At 41.8% G+C, this 19,206-nt stretch overlaps 2 protein-coding genes across 4 annotated transcripts; one reads left to right on the top strand and one right to left on the bottom strand.

Annotated features, from left to right (window-relative positions):
- Nucleotides 1–275: 275 nt before the first annotated feature.
- Nucleotides 276–8,790, bottom strand: thbs4a (thrombospondin 4a). Of its 2 annotated transcripts, XM_034594662.1 has the most exons (23): nt 8,519–8,790; nt 7,564–7,761; nt 7,206–7,453; nt 6,932–7,034; nt 6,654–6,745; nt 5,778–5,829; nt 5,463–5,677; nt 5,221–5,358; nt 4,976–5,056; nt 4,723–4,875; nt 4,502–4,606; nt 4,310–4,417; nt 4,073–4,232; nt 3,116–3,234; nt 2,722–2,774; nt 2,538–2,622; nt 2,322–2,418; nt 1,970–2,148; nt 1,759–1,807; nt 1,458–1,654; nt 1,199–1,371; nt 785–924; nt 276–694 (listed from the first exon to the last, which is right to left on the bottom strand). In XM_034594662.1, exons 1-23 carry the CDS (start codon nt 8,598–8,600, stop codon nt 657–659), a joined length of 2,865 nt encoding a protein of 954 aa, XP_034450553.1. In that variant the 5' UTR covers nt 8,601–8,790; the 3' UTR covers nt 276–656. The 2 variants fall into 2 exon arrangements, with proteins under 2 accessions (XP_034450553.1, XP_034450552.1); XM_034594661.1 differs by having other exon boundaries at nt 4,310–4,606.
- Nucleotides 8,791–10,754: 1,964 nt separating this feature from the next.
- On the top strand, nt 10,755–16,279 carry mtx3 (metaxin 3). 2 transcript variants are annotated; one of them, XM_034594746.1, is made up of 9 exons: nt 10,755–10,888; nt 12,165–12,234; nt 12,411–12,487; nt 12,583–12,675; nt 12,766–12,948; nt 13,042–13,118; nt 13,478–13,635; nt 13,894–13,982; nt 14,150–16,279. In XM_034594746.1, the coding sequence occupies exons 1-9, from the start codon at nt 10,808–10,810 to the stop codon at nt 14,243–14,245; spliced, it is 924 nt and encodes a 307-aa protein (XP_034450637.1). In that variant the 5' UTR covers nt 10,755–10,807; the 3' UTR covers nt 14,246–16,279. The 2 variants fall into 2 exon arrangements, with proteins under 2 accessions (XP_034450637.1, XP_034450638.1); XM_034594747.1 differs by lacking the exon at nt 13,894–13,982.
- Nucleotides 16,280–19,206: the final 2,927 nt, after the last annotated feature.

Raw genomic sequence — 19,206 nt, 5'->3', positions numbered from 1 at the left:
TCATTACTGAATTCAACTTTAATCCAAATTTAAAGAAATTCCCTTAGGGTGTTCCTGAAATTTTGCATTCACATGGCAAAATGTGCTTTGTTATGCACATTTTGCACATTTGTTAAGCGACCTTAACCTTTGACAATCAAAATCAAATCAGTTCATCCTTGAGTCAAACTGAATGTTGAACAACAGATGGACAACCTGAATATATAATGCCTCTGGCCACTGGCTGTCACCGGCGCTGAGGCACAAAAAATGATAGAGCTTGCTTTGATTTTTGTGAATTGCTGCATTTTATTGTATTTTCCTCCAAACACAGTATTGCCTCTTTTCATACAGTTTTCATAAAATGCTGATAAAACTGAAGGTGATATTGCAAAGACATATACAGAACCTGTTCATCATTTATACAAGAATATACTGGCTTCAGTTACGTCACACTAACTTAAAGATAAGTATATAATGCCTCACGTGAAGACCATCACTCTAACGACACAAAATCACGACTACAGCATGTTCCCAAATTCATCATTCAGTTTCAGCTCATGGTCTCTAACTCTTTGCTCTCGGCCGTGCAGCTCTGCTTCTTTAATCCTTGTTTTCAGCAGGGCTCCAGTCGTCTCCCTGAAGGATCACTTCCCTCTCTGGCTTCACTCTGTGCCCTAGGCACTGACATCCTGGTAGTCGGCAGGAATTGTGTCTAAGGAGATGAAAAATGGGAAAAAGGTCTTAAGGCATAGCTGAAGCTTATGAAGCATTTGTGGGACTTCCTCAACCTGCAGTCACTCACCGTTGCAACGATACTTCAAATTGGACCAGATGATGTTTTCCTGAGAGAAGCAGAACACTCCCAGTCGTCCCCCTCTCATACTGGTGTCAATTATCACGCCTGTGTCAGCCACCAGGTCTGAACCCTCAAAGAAACGAGCCCTGGTGCACACATGAGGGGAAATCAGTTAGTCTGTTCACACAGGATTGATTGATGGATGGATAGATAGATGATAGATAGATGGATAGATGGATAGATAGATGGTCAATGATGGGCTATTATTTAATCCTCAATATTTGTAGTCATCTATCACTTCAATTTCTTCCCCATCAATAGTCATCTGCTGTCCAGTAGTGATCAGATCGCTCAGGACAGATGTTAAGAACAGGTCTGAACGGGGTGTATGTGTCTGAGTGATGGTGTGTGTGTCTGTACCTGATGTATCCAACCTGTGGTCGGTGCTGGAGGAACCAGCGGTAGGAAACCTTGTCCTTCCAGCCAACGTTCCTTGGGTCTTTCCACAGGAGACGGACCTGCCCGGTGGTGTCCCCTGTGTGCCAGAGGGAGTTCCTCAGATGCTCACCTGGGCCTGTCTCCGACTTCACCATCTGAAGAGCCACAAAAGATGAGAGGGGAATAATTAATACTGACAACAGGTGATGATCTACAGACACACGTGGCCCTCTTCCCTCACCTTGAGCTGTATTCCTGGCTCTGCAACAGCCCTGAAGGGCGCAGCCTGCCAGTAGGTTTGTTCTGTCTGTTTCCACATCACCACGTAGAACGAGGAGGAGTCCTGGTAGCCGAAGATGAAGCCTGTGTAGTCGTCGTCTGTCACCGTGTTCACGTGGAATGTTCCCTCGAAGTCGACCCCGCTGAACGCTTGGTAGCCTGTAGATGTGGACAGCGGAGAAGGAAGACACAGCAGTGCTGGTTAGGGAAGAGCACAGTGAAGAAAATAGGAAAATAATAAGTATGACGGTGTCTGTACGTACCTACAGCAAGTCCAGGGTCAGAGTTCATGGTCTGCACTATCTCCATGCCCTGAGAGAGAGTTTGTTTGTGCTGTCATGTCATATGTTGTTGCTTCATTTAAAGTTAATGATAATTAACACCTCAGGAATAAATTGCTTTATTAGACAAGCCTCTGCAGTTCAGGTGCTTCTCAAACAAGCAGGTGGCTCACAAATGGAAGCTGCAGTTCACCTGGTTGAGAACCATCCAGTTGGGGTCGATCTGGGAGTCGCCCTCTGGGTCCAGCACGACCGTCTGATAGGCTCTGAAGTCGGTGAGCGTGACCTCAGCGTTCTCTGGGCAGAGGTCGATGATGTCGATGACATTGTCTTTGTCAAAGTCCCCTTCGCATGCGTCTCCAACATTGTTGTCTGAAAGTGACAAGGCCATGATTCAAAAAACCTCACAGCGGCAAATTCTGGACACACACACACACACACACACACACACACACACACACACACACACACACACACACACACACACACACACACACACACACACACACACACACACACACACACACACAGCGACCGATGCTCACTGTCAGAGTCCTGTTGATCTGGGTTGGGAACTAGTCTGCAGTTGTCTTCGTTGTCCAGTACGCCGTCATTATCATCGTCATCGTCACATTCATCTCCCTACCAAAATAAAGAGAGACACTTTGTAAATGCAGCCATTTACAGGATATGTCAGCATATGTCATACATGAGATGACTTATTGATTAATGTAAGGATGAATAAAGAGACAGTTTCAAACCTTTCCATCCTTGTCAGTGTCCAGCTGAGAGGAGTTGATAACTGTGGGACAGTTGTCATTTGTGTTCTGGTGTCCATCCCCGTCACTGACCAAAAGGATAGTTTGTGCAGGTGAGAATAATGACATAACATTGGACATCTTATACATAAGAATACCACAGGTCATGAGAGTGACCTGGCTCTACCTGTCTATGTTGTTGTCACAGCTATCTCCAATCAGGTCGTCGTCTGAGTCCGACTGCAGGTAAACAAAACAGACACCTTTGGTCAGAGGTATGACAGCAGATTATTACTTCCACAGAGGAGGTTATTTTTGTGTGTGTTTGTTAGTTTGCAGGATTACGGCAAACAGTACTTCGATTCAATTTTGTGAAGGGGTGGGACATGACCCAAGGAGGAACCCATTCAATTTTGGGTTGGATCCGGATCAGGGTGCGGACAAAGGTTGTTTTTTTTTCATTAACATTGGGAGATATGAAAATAAAAGTCTGAATCTAGTGAATTTAAAAGTGGTTTCATAAGGAGGCTGTTAAAGAGGTAAACTGAGGTGTACTTTCAGGTTGTTGTTTGGTTTGTTACCTGGTTAGGATTGGCCATATCAGGACAGCTGTCACAGGCATCCCCCACCCCGTCATGGTCTCTGTCCCTCTGGTCTGGGTTGGGGACCCGTGGGCAATTGTCGAGAATATTCTTCAAGTCTGACAACATAAACACCTGAGTGGCTTTAATTTCAACTTAATGTGCAAAAGCATTGACAGGAACATTTAAAAAGAAGCATGACAGAGCACAGCCTGGAGAAACAGTCTGTCAAATGCATCAGCAGATGGCAGTGTTTGTAAGGGAGGAAGGTGAAATAGTTTCCAGTGGCCTTCAATGCCTGGCAAAGGCTCACCATGGAAAATTGCTTTTAGAGAGGAGACAGACGTGACCAAGCACTGAGCAATCCAGCCCTGAGAGCTAAAGACATAACCAAACGAGAGCCTGGGGTGATAAGCAGCAGCAGAGCAAAGTTTAAACCGACAGCGGCCGTCAGCATGTGAAGGTAAACATACAGGCTCCCAGGCCAGACCTGCAAACTGTTTCCAGTGGAAGAAATGAGAGATCAAGTGAAGTATGTGAGAAAACAACACTTGGGATTCCAGTTGGAACATTTTAACATTTAACGCAGTTTTCTACTGGGGCTTGTGATTTTTGATGCTTGAGTTATTTCTCTGTAAGCCAAGGCTCTAACTGGCAGAGGATGTGAATTGGAAACAGAAAATGACGAGGAGGACGTTTTCCAGGTCTGGACCGTACGGTCCAGACAGGCTGACGTTTGGATGACCCTCCTGGACACGGTAGCTCTAATTAATGTTATAAAAGCAGTAATGGTCCTGTTACTAATCCTCCAACAATGATGACCACCCTACTTTATTCAGCCACTGTGGCCATTTATAAAAGTGACAGCTGCTGCAGCGTTTCCCTGTAATTAAACCACCACAGAACTATGAGGACATAATGAACATTTGGCCGTTAAATATGAACTAATGCACTTACCGTCTCCATCCATGTCATCATCACATTCATCTCCCAGCCCGTCCTGGTCTGTATCTGTCTGTCTGGGATTGTCTATAGTTCTGCAGTTGTCACAGGCGTCACCATGGACATCTGTGTCGCTGTTCCTCTGGTCCACATTAGGAACGAGCCAGCAGTTGTCCTGGGACAGAAAAAAAGAGGTTCACTCTATAATGCATACGTCAGACTAGCATTCATAAAACTTGAGAAGTCACCTACATCTATGTTAATGATGCCATCGCTGTCTGCATCATCATCGCAGGCGTCACCCGCCCCATCCCTGTCTGCGTCCTCTTGGCCAGAGTTTGGCACAAACACACAGTTGTCCTGGGGGAACACGTGTGCAGTGTTAAGTTTGAATATAACAATGAATGAAGTGCATGAGAAGAGAGCGGGTGTAGGAATGAGTACCTGCTTACAGTTGTTGTCTCTGCACTGGAGCTTTATGTCAGGATATGCGTCAATATCTGTGTCCTTTCCACACACGTAGCCATTACCTGCCCAGCCGACGCCACACTAAACAACACAGGCACAAACAGGAGGGACAGCATCACATTCTGTGTACATGATCTAATGTGGAACAGCGCAATTTGTGATGCAGAGGCCTCTGTGTAAAGCCTCAGGGTTTTTACCACACAGCTGATGCTACCATCCCGCAGCACAACACACTCAGCGTTGGCGTCACAGGGGTTGGGTTTACCGTTGGGGCAAAGCCTGGTGCCCTGGCAACCAATCACCTGGTCACCCGTGAAGCCAGTTTTACACTCGCCGCAGCGGAAGGAGCCCTGATGAGGACGGGACAGAGTCAGATGACGGGATATAGCCTCGGAACGTCCGCTGTAGGAGAGTGTGATGATAACCATGCACCAGTTTCAGAGGACTTACCATGGTGTTGTGACAGTGGGAGTTGGCAGTGCAACCTCCATTCTCAGGTGGGCCCAGACACTCGTCTATATCCTCACATACCTGGGGCGAAGAGTAAATAAAGTTTGAAGAAAAGGATCATTTATTTGTATCACATTATTTTATAATAATAATAATAATATTAATAATGATTATGAATCATCAGCAGGGATCGATCGAACAGAATGAATGTCTTATATACAGTCTATTCATTTTTGCTGTTTTACCTGTTTGTGTGATTTAGCATAGGATACTCCCACTCCGTTTATCTCTGGTCCAGTATAACCCTCAGGGCATCTCTCACAGCGAAAACCAGGAGCAGTGTTCACACACCGGACACCAGGGAAACATGGCTTAAACTGACACTAAAACACACAACAAAACACAAGCTGGTCAAACGTTAACGAGTGGAACTTCCACGTACTGGCTGCAGAGACACATGCACGATAAATATGTATGTAAATGATACCTCATCTACGTCATCACAGTGCACCCCGTCTCCTGTATATCCATCCGAACATGGGGCACAGTGGAAATCCCCCAACTCTGAGCGGATGCACATGTTCTGTCTGAAACAGGTTCCAGGTGGACACTGAGTCAGAGGACGAGGCTGCATGACATCCTGCACTGGACCTGGAGGTGGAGGTGGAGGTGGACGAGTGTTGGTTGGAGAACCCCCAAGACCTGTTGGCACAAATAGAGAAACATAAGCCCCTTCATGAAATGTCACTTTGTCAGCATCGTCAGACTATGGTAAATTAATAGTTTTTTATATACTGCTTACCACAGGCAAGACACTCAGCGATGGTGTTCCTCAGAAAAGTTGTCTCCTTAATCTGAACCAGAAAGAAACAGGGTGTAGAACTGTCACCTGGGTAAATATTTTATGTACCCACAGCATACAGTTTATTCATAGAGGCAAATAATACTTTTTCAATGAGTAGTGACATCTGAATGAGATTATGAGGTTATGAAAAGCTATAAAACGTGTGTCTGCCGAGGTGATGAGTTTTAAACATGTATTACAGCCTTGGGATTCTGTTTGATACAAAATCTCCTAAGAAATCCTATTTTTTTCGTCATCCACTTCTGTCTGCTGCGGAGGTGGAGGTCTGATTTGTGATTTATTCAGGTGTCTGTTGTTGAATAAAACCTTAGAACAAGGCAGCAGTCCAGTCCTCTCATGTGACCAGAATTAAATTCACTGGATCCAGATTTTTGTTTTGATCTGCACCAAATTTCATACATATCAGTCCCCTAAATATGCCAGATTTTTTCCCATCAAAATCCATGAATCATTCTCTGAGAAATCTAGGAAAACATTGAAAAACACCTTCTTTCCCAATGTTAAAGAATGTGCAAATTCCTAGATCTGACCCCTGATCCGAATCTGCACCAAAATTCAAAGCTTTCCTACCACCAAGTTTTCGTGGAAATAAGTTTTGTAGTTTTTATGTAATGATACAAACTAACAGACAAACGAACTTTAGATTTTACCACCAAGCTAATCTAACCATTTTTTTTATCACCATCAATTTTAGCAAAGAGGGTGACATAGCAAGTTCAATTTAATTGATTTTCCTAACCTTGTGATCAATGTCAGTGTTTGTTCTTGTGTGTTTCGTTCTCCATTGGGAGGTGAACTGTGTGTGGGCTATACCTGTTTGAGCAGCATCTCCCTCAGCTCAGTCAACATGCTCTTCAGCTCCTCCATGGTGGCCTGGTTTTGTTCCTCCCTGCCTCCCTGGAAACCTGAGGGGATGTCACAAATCAGAATTACAGATTCTTTACATCACTAATAAAACCTTCAACATTAAGAGATATTTCATGTAAGAGTGGTAAATATATTTCCACTTTTCATGATGGCAGACCCGCTGTATGAGAGGCAATATCTTTAAATCTCTGACATCTATCAGGTTTAAGTAAAAATGTCCTCACCCAACACATGCACAGATTCACTGTGCTCCACACTACAGTCCTGCAAAGTGGCCACGTTCTCTATGGTGTCCTCTGTCACCAGCTTGAAGTCTGTCAGTTCATTCTGAAAACAAAGAAGAAAACAGTAGTAAGGATGAAATTAATTTACCAGAAGTCTATTAAGATATGGTCCATTCATTCATATTTCCCAATGCTGTAATTTATAGGATTGTTTCCAAGCAGTATATTCAGTTTCTGCAGCATAATATAGAGACACTATGAATTGGCTATTCACCTGTCCACTTGACTGCAGCGTCCTCAGAGCCACCTTGTTAGGACCCGGCGGGAGTGACCCAAACGCAGCTGGAAGATCATCCAGAGAGTGCGCCAGTGTGCAGTCTATGTAGATGTTGAGGCGAGGTGGACCACGCTGCAGACCCCTGGCATGTAGCATCACATGATGAATTCTGCCGTCTGCCAGGGAGGCGTGGTTGAAACTGGTTGTGCCAAATCTGCCGTCGGTCCTCAGGTAACGAACGGTAACTGCAGATGGCAAGAAATAAAAATGGAGTGAAGGACAGTGGACAGAAAAGAAAGAGTGAACAAGTTAAAATAGCTGATAGTGCCGTGTGTGTGGCTGTTTGATAAGTCACCCTTGCTTAGTTTGGCCTGCACACTGAAGTCCAGGTACTTGGTGTTGTCTTTGGGGTTGATGACACTGAAAAGAGACGTGGGGGCCTTGTTGTGGAGCCTGAAGGAGGAGAGGAGGAAAGCCTCGTCCTGCCCTTTGCTCTTCAGCTTCCCTTGGAGCAGGTCGGGCAGGCAGTCCGGAGACGCCAGCAGGTCATAGACTGACACAGGAGAGGATTGTTAAAAATAACATTCAGTCAGCGGCGTGGAATATTCAGCACAACAACTGAAAACACTGTTTTTACTATAAGAAGTGCTGACTTTTTCTTGTAAGAATGAAAAGAGACATTTCTGAGTTTGTGTCTTGATGGCTGTGGCCTGGAGTCTACTCTCCATTGCTACTGCTGAGTAGTGTGGCACTTTATTAAGTGTGACAGCATATCTGTGTGGGTGCACCCGTGTGTGTGTGTGTGTGTGTGTTCATGTTTGTATCCTGCTGTGTTTTATAGAGTGGTAGATGGGAGTTCCAGAGAGGAGCAGCAGTAAACTCTTTCCACTGGAACAGCCCCCACCGCCTCACACTCAGACACATGCACACTCAAAACACTTGCACACAGCCATTAGCTGAATTCAAGAAAAATACGCAGTGACAGGAAATTGTGTGGAAAAAAGTGCGTGTGGATTCCAGGCAAATCAAGGGTTTAGCACATGGACTTTGTCAGTTGTTTTTCGCCATCTCATTTAGGTCACACTGCGTAGATCCTGGATTGAAAACTCTAACTCTAATTTAAAAATCCCAAAAGGTTTATTTCATTCCAGAACAAATCAACAAAAGCAGACGACAGGTTGTCTTATATAAATGGGGGGGGGGGGGGGAATTTCGAGGAAATGAAGTTTATAGAGCTTCAACATGCACAGCACAAAGAAACACACTGTGTCTAATGTATTCCAGAAGCAGGGTGAGGAGCCAGTACTTACCGGTCCCTTCAGCTGAGACAGTGAGCACCAGCTGTTGCAGCACCAGAGACAGAGCTGCTGCTCGGGCCCACATACACATCATCAGTGCTGCAGAGCGGGACACACCACAACAGAAGCTGGGTTTCTGAAGAAAGATGTCGATTTCCTCCTGTGGAGCAATAAAGAAAATCACGGGCGCAGAAGGATGGACGAGTCCAGAACTTGAAGCAAAATATCAGCAGAAGTGAGATGGCTTTTCTGGAGGGGCCAGAGGCAAAGTAAAGGGGAGTGTTCTCGTATGCTACTGTTGTGGCAGTGGCACAGGGACTATTTTACTAGTCTGGGGGAGTGTCTCCCTGCTACTATCGCCCAATTAAATGATAAGTTGTACATTATACCGGTTAATAAAAGCTGAATAAACATTCTAGAAATAGTAAGACAGTCAATTTTAACATAAAACATGTTGTAATTTATTCTTTAAAAAAGGATTGTGAGACTGCTGCATTGATTATAATATTGTAATATGAGGGGTTTTTTTCTCCATTTATTTATGGCTCTATTTGAGTCAAGATAAACTTTTATTCCATAAGTCCTTTGTGTCCACAGTTCGTTGTAAATGTAATGTGATATGATACCATAAAAATGCTCTAAATCAGTCTGTATATACTGAGCCAACTCTAAAAATGCCTGAAATGGATCTTTCCTGGATCTCAGGGGAGGAAACCCGGATTCCAGTTTGCAACCGCTCCTCACAAACAGCATTAACCTGTGTCAAAGATGTGCATCATCTCCTATAGCTCACTTTCAGTAAGTCGGTTGAACTGTATAACTACAGGCCAATGGTTTTAGTTATAATTCAATCTGATTGAATTTGCTCTAAATGCCCCAGCAACCCTTCGCTAAATTCCATCTGTTGAAGAATGTGGGGAAGGAGAAACAGACAGGGCTACAGACTTTAAGCCTGGGAACCTTTCCTGATGTCTGCTACTCATCTTAAAGTTTTCTTCAAACGATTTCACCATCTCAACAGAGACGTTTACCATCCCTCAGTGCATTATCACCTTACATTGGTCTGTGTCTGGCCAAACACCTGGCAGCCTTCAGCAGTCTGACTGGCGGCTCCAGGACGTCATGTTATTGCTGCTGAAAAGACATAAAACACACACAAATAAAGGAAAATTACTATTTAACACTGAGATCCAAATATAAATGGAGGTTGTATCAAAATGTATAAAATCAAACAACATTGAGTTTAATTTTTGTAAGTAAAATATGAGTCACCAAGCTTTTGTATTTCTATGATATTTTATAATTTCCCAGGAAGTAAACAAGGAAGGAGGAAAGGAACAAGACGCAAATCAGGAACTAACCTCTAATTCATATATATATATATATATACCACTAACAAGTAGTAACAACAAATACTTGGCAAGAAACAGCTTGAAACTGATATTCAGGTATATACCGAGTATGTGAGGGTTTTGTTTTTGTACAGAATGTAATGTCTGACACACACATCTTGAAGTTCTTTAAGGCAATTTTGTAGTTTTTTGGGCCACATAAATATAAACTGACTTGTTTATTTAATTAACTATAGAGCAAGACACACAATTCCTGATTCGGTGAATACAAATTTGAGATTGAGAGTTCATCATTGATTTGATCTGGGATCCAGTAGCTGATGAAACAGTCCGACCACATGGTGTTTTACTGGCTGCTCTGGAGTTTTATAAGCACTGGACCATACTTTCTCATTGATGCTGTTCTTTCTCATTACATGTACTATTTTGGGTTCTCTCTCTAATAAACCTGCTGTGCCTCATTCCTGTATGATTACCTCACTATGACTTAACATTTTATGAGCCCTAAAGTCAAGTAAAGGGCCGTTATCGAATAACAGAAGTCAAACGTGGGTGATTTTATTATTCCTTAAGGACACTATAAATATAACAGTTCCTCTTGACAGGAAACATATTAACATATTTGTTTTTTCACCTATTTTGATCAAGTGATTTTTCAAACAATATTTATTCACTTTAACTAATTACATTTTTTCACCTGATTTGATCAGGTGTTGTTTTCTTACTATGATAATATTTCTTAACTTTATCTTCTTCATCTATCCCTTTTTTCACATGATTCTCCACTTTATTAATTGTATTGAGTTTTATTTTATAAGTTTTATAAATTGTTTCTTTAATTTTTCTTCTATATTAGTAGACGCAGATTTTAAAACAATATTTCTTCACCTGATTTTTCGTTCACTTCTGCAGGCTCTGACGTCACACGCCCCCCCTCCATGAATCCAACATGGCGGCTGCCATGGAGCTGAGATGCTGGGGAGGAGACTGGGGTTTACCTTCTGTCCACTCCGAGTCCCTCATAGTTCTGGTAACGTTTTCACCCAACATTAATAATAATATGTCCATTATGTCCGCTCGTGTTTTTAAAACGAGCGGTTCTCCGCTCTCTGCTCTGTGTATCTCTGGTTAGCTTCCATGCTAACCTGTGCAGTGTGTCTCTGTGTATCTCTGGTTAGCTTCCATGCTAACCTGTGCAGTTTGTCTCTGGTGCGTTGACGTGCAGGATGATCGTGTAAATAATGTCACAGTTGCATGTGACACCTGTTTGCTCTGTCCTCTGTGTCTCCGTCATGTCGCTGTGTCTGATAACAAAGCTTTAGTCGCTTCAAGGTCAGTTTACACCCAGTTTCATTTCCAGTCTTTATACATTTGAACTCACTCTCTCGCAGGACATCTATCGACTGGGATCAGTGCAGTGACCTGGTTAGAAAATGAACAGACAGTTATTTCCTGTCTATTTATCATAGTGCTCCTCAGTGAATACATGCAGTGACAATTCTTGCCACCAGGTGGCGCCGCTCATTTAAAGGACTGGCCATTTAGTGACTTTAGTTATTTAGTGACACTCGTGATGTTTGGTTTGCTTTGGTTTATTGACAACAAGCTGATATTGATTTTAGAATGAAACATATCAAACTTTGTCAGCGACAGGTCTGGACGTGTTAGATAGAAACCAGGTTCAATATGTGACCATAAGGAATCTCAGAAAACAGGAAGTTAAACTTAACAACTGAAAATGTAAATCACATCAACGATCAGTATTTTTTTCAGAAAGCTGACAAGGCGTTTGTTTGACATTTACTGGCAAATAAACCTTTGAGAATCCTCTGGCTCAAGCTTCACCAATGTGATTTATTGCTTTTCTCTGGTTTATATTATTGTAAACTGAACATCTTTGGGTTTTGACAAAATGAGACATTTCAAGACGTCTCCTTGGTCTTCTGGACATTGTGATTTACAATTTTACTACTAATACTAAAAAGATTTAGTTATCATATCTATTAAAATTATTTGTTAGTTAATCCTCTAACTGATTCAGTAAAATATATTACAATATAAACATTATTTGATGTCTTTCTTTGTTGTTTGCTTGTGTTTCTTGCTATAAACCGTGTCAAATTGCTCCTGGTGGTACTATGACCTCTGCAAACATTCAGCTGCATTACAACATTGATACAATATAAAACCCAGCGTTATTTTCCAGTAACCAGTAGTTCCATTCTAACTGACTTTTTAAATCATAAATTCACTGACTGTTGTCTCTATTTGTATCTTTTCTGATTCAAGTGTGTGTTTTCTTTCAGGCATACTCAAAGTTTGCTGGGGCAAAAGTCACAGTTTCTCCCATAGACTGGACATGGAAGACTCTAACAGGTGGGCAGCAACGTCTCATAAAACAAGACATTTTAATACATGGTCAGGATGCCATGTGGTAATTACATGTGGTGGGTGGAGAGTTCTATGATTTTACTGTGATGCAAAATAACACACAAATACAATGTTGAATAACATAAGCTTTGTCTTGACTATCCTTTTTATTCAACCTGCAGCAACAGTCCCAGAGCTGCTGTGTGGAGACGCTGCAGTTCAAGAACCATCACAGATACTCAACTTCCTGAGGAAACAGGTGAGAGTCCGTCCATCACCTGGTCATCATGTACCCAAACCCATTTAACAGGATTTATGGCTCGACAGTTATTGTTATGGTTGTTCTTTTTCCAGAGGTATAACGCAGACTATGAGCTGACAGCCAGACAGGGAGCAGACACCATGGCTTACATCGCCCTGCTCGAAGAGAAACTGCAACCAGCTCTGGTAAAACCATCGCTCCTCTACTTCTACTTGTTATCCAGTCAAACATATAATTAGTGAGTCATGATAATGTTTCTGTTCTGTGTCCAACAGCTGCACACGTTCTGGGTGGATGCAGAAAACTACGCCAATCTGACACGGCCATGGTTTGCTTCACATTCGCCGTTCCCTCTTAACTTTCTGGTCCCTTGTCGCCATGCCAACACCGCTCTCTCCCGCATCCTTCTAACCAAAGGAGAGGCGCCTCTACACAGAATCACTGAGGTGGAGGGGAAGGTAAATACTGAGGTGTCTGACTCATCAGCGTCACGTTGTGTCAACTGTGTCTTTTTATACAACCCTGACTCTTTCTCACTGTCTGTGCCTCAGATCTACAGTGATGCTAAAGAGTGCCTGAATCTCCTCTCGTACAGACTGGGGACAGCAAACTACTTCTTCGGCAACTCGTGAGTTGTTTAATGCGTCTGTAAGACCACGTCTGTACATCCCAAATATGTGCAAAGTGGAAAACAGAATGAATGAAAAATTGAGATGCAAGTGTTTCCTGTTTAATTAAATTTGTGGTCAGGAGTCATTTGTTTTTATTAATTAAGTATTGATTTGGATGTTTGATAATTTTTTACTGGTATAGGAAAAATTTTCCACACTTTGATGTATAGATGGAACAAGTCCTCTTTCTTTATAAATAAGGAATAAAGATTCATTTAGACGATATGATCAATTGTAATTTATTGCTTCATGAAGCTCTCTGACAGTATCAGTCACATGAATTTGTATTTGTATACATGTGTGTTTGTGATTATAGGCCGACCAGTCTGGATGCCTACGTATTTGGTTTCGTGGCCCCCCTCATTAAAGCCAACCTTCCCAGCAGCCCTTTGCAGAGCCACCTCAAACAGCTGGATAACCTCATGTGCTTCTGTGACACCATCCTCGCGGTGTACTTCAGCTCGGACCGCCCTTGTAAGATCTGCACACTGGAGCGATTCACATTTTGATGACAGTTTGATAAAGACAGGGGATTTTTACATTTGCACACAAACTACTTACTAACCTCTCCAGATTGTTCCTTCTCCTTTCATCTGTGTTTCCCTGCATGCTTGCTCTCTTTTATTTTCTTCATTTTTGGGTGTTGAAACATTTAGTACTCTTCCCGTTACACTTATTCTCTGTATTCTCCTTTTCCTTCTGCGGGTGTTCCCTTGGTTCTTCTCTCTCCAGGTCCTCCCCCGCCTGTTCAGGAAACAATGGATGCAAACCTGCAGAAACTAACTCAGCTTGTAAACAAAGAGTCCAACTTAATAGAAAAGGTGCTTCTGCTTTCCCTTTCTTTTCTCTTTATGGGTTCATGGTTGCATTGAACTGGTCTCAGTCTCAACTGTAACTACATAAACAGTGCATATCTCTTGAATCATTGTCATATTATATTTCTGCTCATGCATGTGTGCTCTGACTTAACCGTACATCCTGTTTCTAGATGGATGATAATCTTCGCAGCAGCCCTCAGCACAAACTGCACAGACCAGACCCCAAACCCAGTCTGCTCAGCGAGAAGAACTCCTCCCCTGCCTGACCCTTCACCTTGCAGCCCTGATCCAGCCTTATGAATCCACGTGGAACAGCCCATAGATGAAAGGTGCTGCTCTGACTCAACGTTCTGAAAAAAAATAAAGAAACATACTGACAGAACTGAACTTCAGCTTCTGCAGCATGAAAGGAAAATAACTTAATAATTAATGGAAGTCTGACTATATAACTATAAAAAAAGACCTTTTTAAGGCAAGATAATGATGAAAGATTTCACAGATGTTCATATGAAAGAGAAGGGAAAGTGCTTGTGTGAGGTCTTTAAAAAGGTTTAGTGCATGTATGTGGTAAAGATGGAATGCTAGGAAGTGGTGCCCAATGAGAAAGACACAGACAGCTGAGGGAAACTTAGAGTTGAATATGAAGAAACACTAAAATTGAAATTCCTATGGTAAATACTAAGTTAAAGAGACATTGGTCGCTAAAGTAGAACGGTGTGGGACTAGAGCACCTTATTTCACCATTGAAGTAATCTAAAGTTACTCTAGTTTATAGATCTGTGTTTTATCATGGAGCAGACATGAATCCTAGTATCTACTGTAAAATCTTCTGCACTGTAAATTCTAATAGAATTTGAAGTAGATGATAATGTACAGTATGTATGCAGTCAGACTATAGGAATAACCAATTGCTTGTATAGTTGTAAATACTTTCATGAGTGTCCTCTAATGGAGTCGATCAGCTTGCTCAACTATTGCTTCAGCCTTGAACTCCACATAATTTCCAGACGTTATCTGGACTTTGCTTTTCACATATGAAGAACGCAGCAGGAGATTGACCAAGTCAGATGCGTTCAGAAAACATTAAAATCTCCACGATGTTTAGGTGAGTGTTGGCTTCCGGGTAGATCACGTGGGGACGTAATATATAGATTCTACTGCATGTTTTTGTTTATAGCACTTTAATACAGGAATCTGCCCTTATCGTCAAAAGCTCTTGAATCTCGTTGTCTTTCCCAGTTGACATCTTTGTGTATGACACCTCTATTTCAACCTGAGATATTTGTGTTCTTTTTGTTTTGTTCAGTGATGCGACTGTTGCGTGTTAGAAACGTCATCAACACGCTTACTTGCATGTGCTAACTTCTCCTGACCTTTTCCTGCTGTATTCTCACACGGGAACACTCGGACATTCTCCGGACATTTAACTCGAGGGGCTGGCAGGAAAAACTCCAGAGAATGTCCGGAGCAACTGTCTCTGACATTTGTGTTTTCACATACAGCCCCTCTGGATAATTTCAGGAGAATATGTGGAGTTTAGTGCAGGTCTGAACGCAGCTTTAGATACACTGAGGTAATGGAAGGGCTCTACACGCTGTATAAATGTGTTCATGCAAAACATTTGGGACTAACCACTGTGTCTTTCTATCATTTACGTCTTTATTGTGTGTCATTAACAATCCACTCATTTCTGTTGTTGCCATTACTTTTTTAGGACCACCTTTTATGTGTAATTATTTGTTATTCCTGTTTAACAAACATTCTGCTCAAACTGAAGTGTCTGTCCCGTTTGGGAAAGTCTCATTTGCTGCCTTCTGTTTTCCCTCATTATTACCGTCTGATTATCTAGATTGGACTGTAAAATGAGTTGCCTGTTTTTCTTCACATGTCATGTTCCCAAATGTCCTCGCAGCTTATATCATTACTGAGTCCACTCTGTGCGTGTTTCTTTCATGATCCGTGTCCCAGTTTAAAAATGTTGATACTCAAAAAGATGTTTGGCTTTTGCAGCTTCCAGAAAAGATTTCATGGACATGTTCACCTTTAAAGCTCCATACTCTGAGACTAAAGAGTTCATTGGTGTGTGTGTGTGTGTGTGTGTGTGCGTTGCAGAGGCTTGTGAGGATTATTTGGGTGCAGTGTGCCTTCATGACTGCTGGTGTCAACATGCTGAACCTTCACTGTTTTGATACATGGTCATAAATTATATCTTTGTCATTTCTGCTGCCGTTGTTCATAATCTGTTCACGGTTGGAAACATATCATATTATTATCTTATTAAAAATAATATATAAACTGTACTTTTGTCTCTGTATTTTTATTTTTAAAAGAGTAAACGTCTCCATCTTCTCACTAAGCCAGTGCATCATCAAGCCGTGTTATTGGCTGACCTGTTTCCAGTGATAATTACAGAGGATTTCACTGTTATCCACCGTTCCGCTGCGACTGTGTGATCATGTGTTTAGATGTTGGGGAGGATAGAGTGCTCTTTGTCTGCTTTTGGCCTTAGACATGGAAAAAAAGGAATCGGATAATTTTCACGTCATAGGTCACGTGTGGGAGAGACTCCTGCTCAAACGCCTCTTGGTTTGTTATGTATTCGGTGCATTTGGACCTGTTGCAGCGATTTTACGTCACTATTCTGGCCCTGTTCTGTTTTCCCTGGGTTAGAAAAGATTTGTGAAATTAATCATATCAAACAGTGTCCCAGAACTAGTGTTAAGCAGCAAAACAGAGTCTTCCTGAATTCAGCTGTACAAAGTAAAGTGTTCCAGTTTCTCTGCTCAGTGTGATCTGCTGCAGGACGGCAGAGGAGTCGATTCCAGTAAAATGAGGCTGTCACTTTTCAAAGAGCTCCCCTCCCAGCTCCAGCTGAGCACAGAGCTGTTCTGGAGGCCAGCAGCTGTTCCCTGAAGGCCTGCATGTGTTTGCCCTCCTCTTCTCCCCTCTCTCCCTCCCCTCTCCGTTTCCCCAGAAATGAGGAAAGGTGTCAGACAAAAGAAAATGGGGTTGAGTGTCTGGAAAAATAGTAACATAATAATTTAATAATGACATGTCTGCTGGAAAAGAAAAGCTTGTCATGCGAGGTGTTTGAACCTCAAATCCTCAGTAGCTGTAGGTCATAAAAACGTATTTGAACGTTTAAATACATGATAGATTCAGCAGAGAACATTTGTAAAAGTACAGTATATTTGTCTGAGGTATATTTCAAGATAAAAATCTTGAACACTTTTTTCACATTTAATTTGTGTATCGAAGTTTGCATACAATTTTTGGTTGATAATGTTATACTATATTACATGGCAGTTAGTGTTTAGGGTAATGCAAAGCACATGGCAATAGGGTATTTAAAGGCAAATTAAAATAAAACAAACACATTTGTAACTAGGGCTACGTTGTAGCACTAACGGGCCTGAGCACACGCATTTTGAAGCCTGTTGCAATTAGTGGAGAGAGCGATCAATGACCAAGCGCACGTCTCCGCGTAGCATGCGTTTTGAGCACTGCGGCAAGGACAAACGCTTCACTTCCTGCGTCCGTCACGCGATGTCGATCCTTGCCTGCTAATTGTTCATTACGGTCCACGCTATCAATTGCACATCACACTGTGAACATTTTATGTAAATCGAATTGATAAGTTGTAAAAACAAAGCTTACATCCTGTGCCAGACTAATAGATCTGTTCAAGTAGGGGCTCTGATGTAGCGTGAGCAATTTTGTGTCAATTGGACAATGTTACAACAACATAATTATCACACTGATCAGTAGGTGGCGCTATGACCCTGCACTAATATTAATATATGGAGTGTCCTTCTGTCCGTCCGAAAAAAAAAAAATACGACAGACAGACGGACGAAAAAAATAAAAAATAAAATTGAAATAAAAAAAATTAAATAAAATCCGTCCGTCTGTCCGTCCAAAAAAAAAAAAAATACGGACAGACAGACGGACGAAAGTAACTAAAAGTACGAAAGTAACTAAAAAGTAACTAAAAGTACGAAAGTAACTAAAAAGTAACTAAAAGTACAAAAGTAACTAAAAGTAACTAAAAGTACAAAAGTAACTAAAAGTACACAAGTAACTAAAAAGTAACTAAAAGTACGAAAGTAACTAAAAGTACGAAAGTAACGAAAAGTAACGAAAGTAACGAAAAGTAACTAAAAGTACGAAAGTAACGAAAAGTAACAAAGTAACGAAAAGTACGAAAGTAACGAAAAGTTACGAAAAGTAACAAAGTAACGAAAAGTAACAAAGTAACGAAAAGTAACGAAAAGTAACAAAGTAACGAAAAGTAACAAAGTAACTAAAAGTTACAAAGTAACGACAAGTAACAAAAAGTAACTAACAGTAACGAAAAGTTACAAAGTAACGAAAAGTAACGAAACGTAACTAAAAGTAACGAAAAGTAACTAAAGTAACTAAAAGTAACGAAAAGTTACGTAAAGTAACGTAAAGTAACGTAACGTAGGTGGCGCTATGACCCTGAACTAATATTAATATATGGATGTGTTCAGGTCAGGATTGTGATCATAGGTCAGTAGTTCGGAAGCCGGTTGGATAATGCAGAGTGGATTTACAAAGTACTTCCTGTTTCATGGCGAATCAGTAGGTGGCGCTATGACACTGAGGAAATATTGACACATAGAGCTGTTCAGGCTTGGTCTCTGATGTTTGAGGGAGATAGACCCATGAACACGGAAGTTACAGCAATTTCGTGTGTCACAGCGAGTCGATGAACTTTAACGCCACGCCATTAATATGGCGTTTGACGAAAAGTCACAGTAATCTTATGCCTACATTATCAATGTCTTGAGACCCTTTTGACATAGGTTTGACATGGCTGCGGTCAGTAGATGAGGAGGAATACTTCCAAGTGTAAGACATGCAAAAAACAAGACATTTCCTGTTGCCACCAGGGGGCGCTGTGTTTTTAAGTCATGATTTCTGTGTAGATGTCATCAGGCCGGGACTTTTGTCTTACATGTCTAGTTTGGACTCGATTCGACCAAATATGTCCGAGATACAGAACCTCGTGTTTTGATGGCGTGTAATCAAACTTTGACGCCACGCCACGGTCACACGGTGTGACGAAAAATCGATCTTTGAGGTAGTTTTCATCTCCATATGAAGTTGATCTGATGAAAGCCCTGGGACAAGTACATCAAAGTAAAAATGTGGAAAATGGCCAATATGGCCACTAAAGTCAAAATGGCGGGCTTCCTGTTGC

This window comes from Hippoglossus hippoglossus, chromosome 9 (genome assembly GCF_009819705.1).
Source record: "Hippoglossus hippoglossus isolate fHipHip1 chromosome 9, fHipHip1.pri, whole genome shotgun sequence".
NCBI lineage: Eukaryota > Metazoa > Chordata > Actinopteri > Pleuronectiformes > Pleuronectidae > Hippoglossus > Hippoglossus hippoglossus.
The sequence above is the reverse complement of the archived record's forward strand: the minus strand, read 5'-3'. Positions and strand labels throughout refer to the sequence as shown.

Bases quoted from the DNA above. Each gene is read 5' to 3' on its own strand.
- thbs4a (XM_034594661.1), bottom strand. From the start codon at position 8,600: ATGATGTGTATGTGGGCCCGAGCAGCAGCTCTGTCTCTGGTGCTGCAA. The intron at 3,235-4,072 runs GTAAGTGCATTA...TTATGTTGTCAG, and splicing joins TGATGACATGGATGGAGACG to ACTTGAAGAATATTCTCGAC. The intron at 695-784 runs GTGAGTGACTGC...TCATCTCCTTAG, and splicing joins TTTGAAGTATCGTTGCAACG to ACACAATTCCTGCCGACTAC.
- mtx3 (XM_034594746.1), top strand. From the start codon at position 10,808: ATGGCGGCTGCCATGGAGCTGAGATGCTGGGGAGGAGACTGGGGTTTA. The intron at 13,636-13,893 runs GTAAGATCTGCA...TTCTCTCTCCAG, and splicing joins CTTCAGCTCGGACCGCCCTT to GTCCTCCCCCGCCTGTTCAG. The intron at 13,983-14,149 runs GTGCTTCTGCTT...TCCTGTTTCTAG, and splicing joins AGTCCAACTTAATAGAAAAG to ATGGATGATAATCTTCGCAG.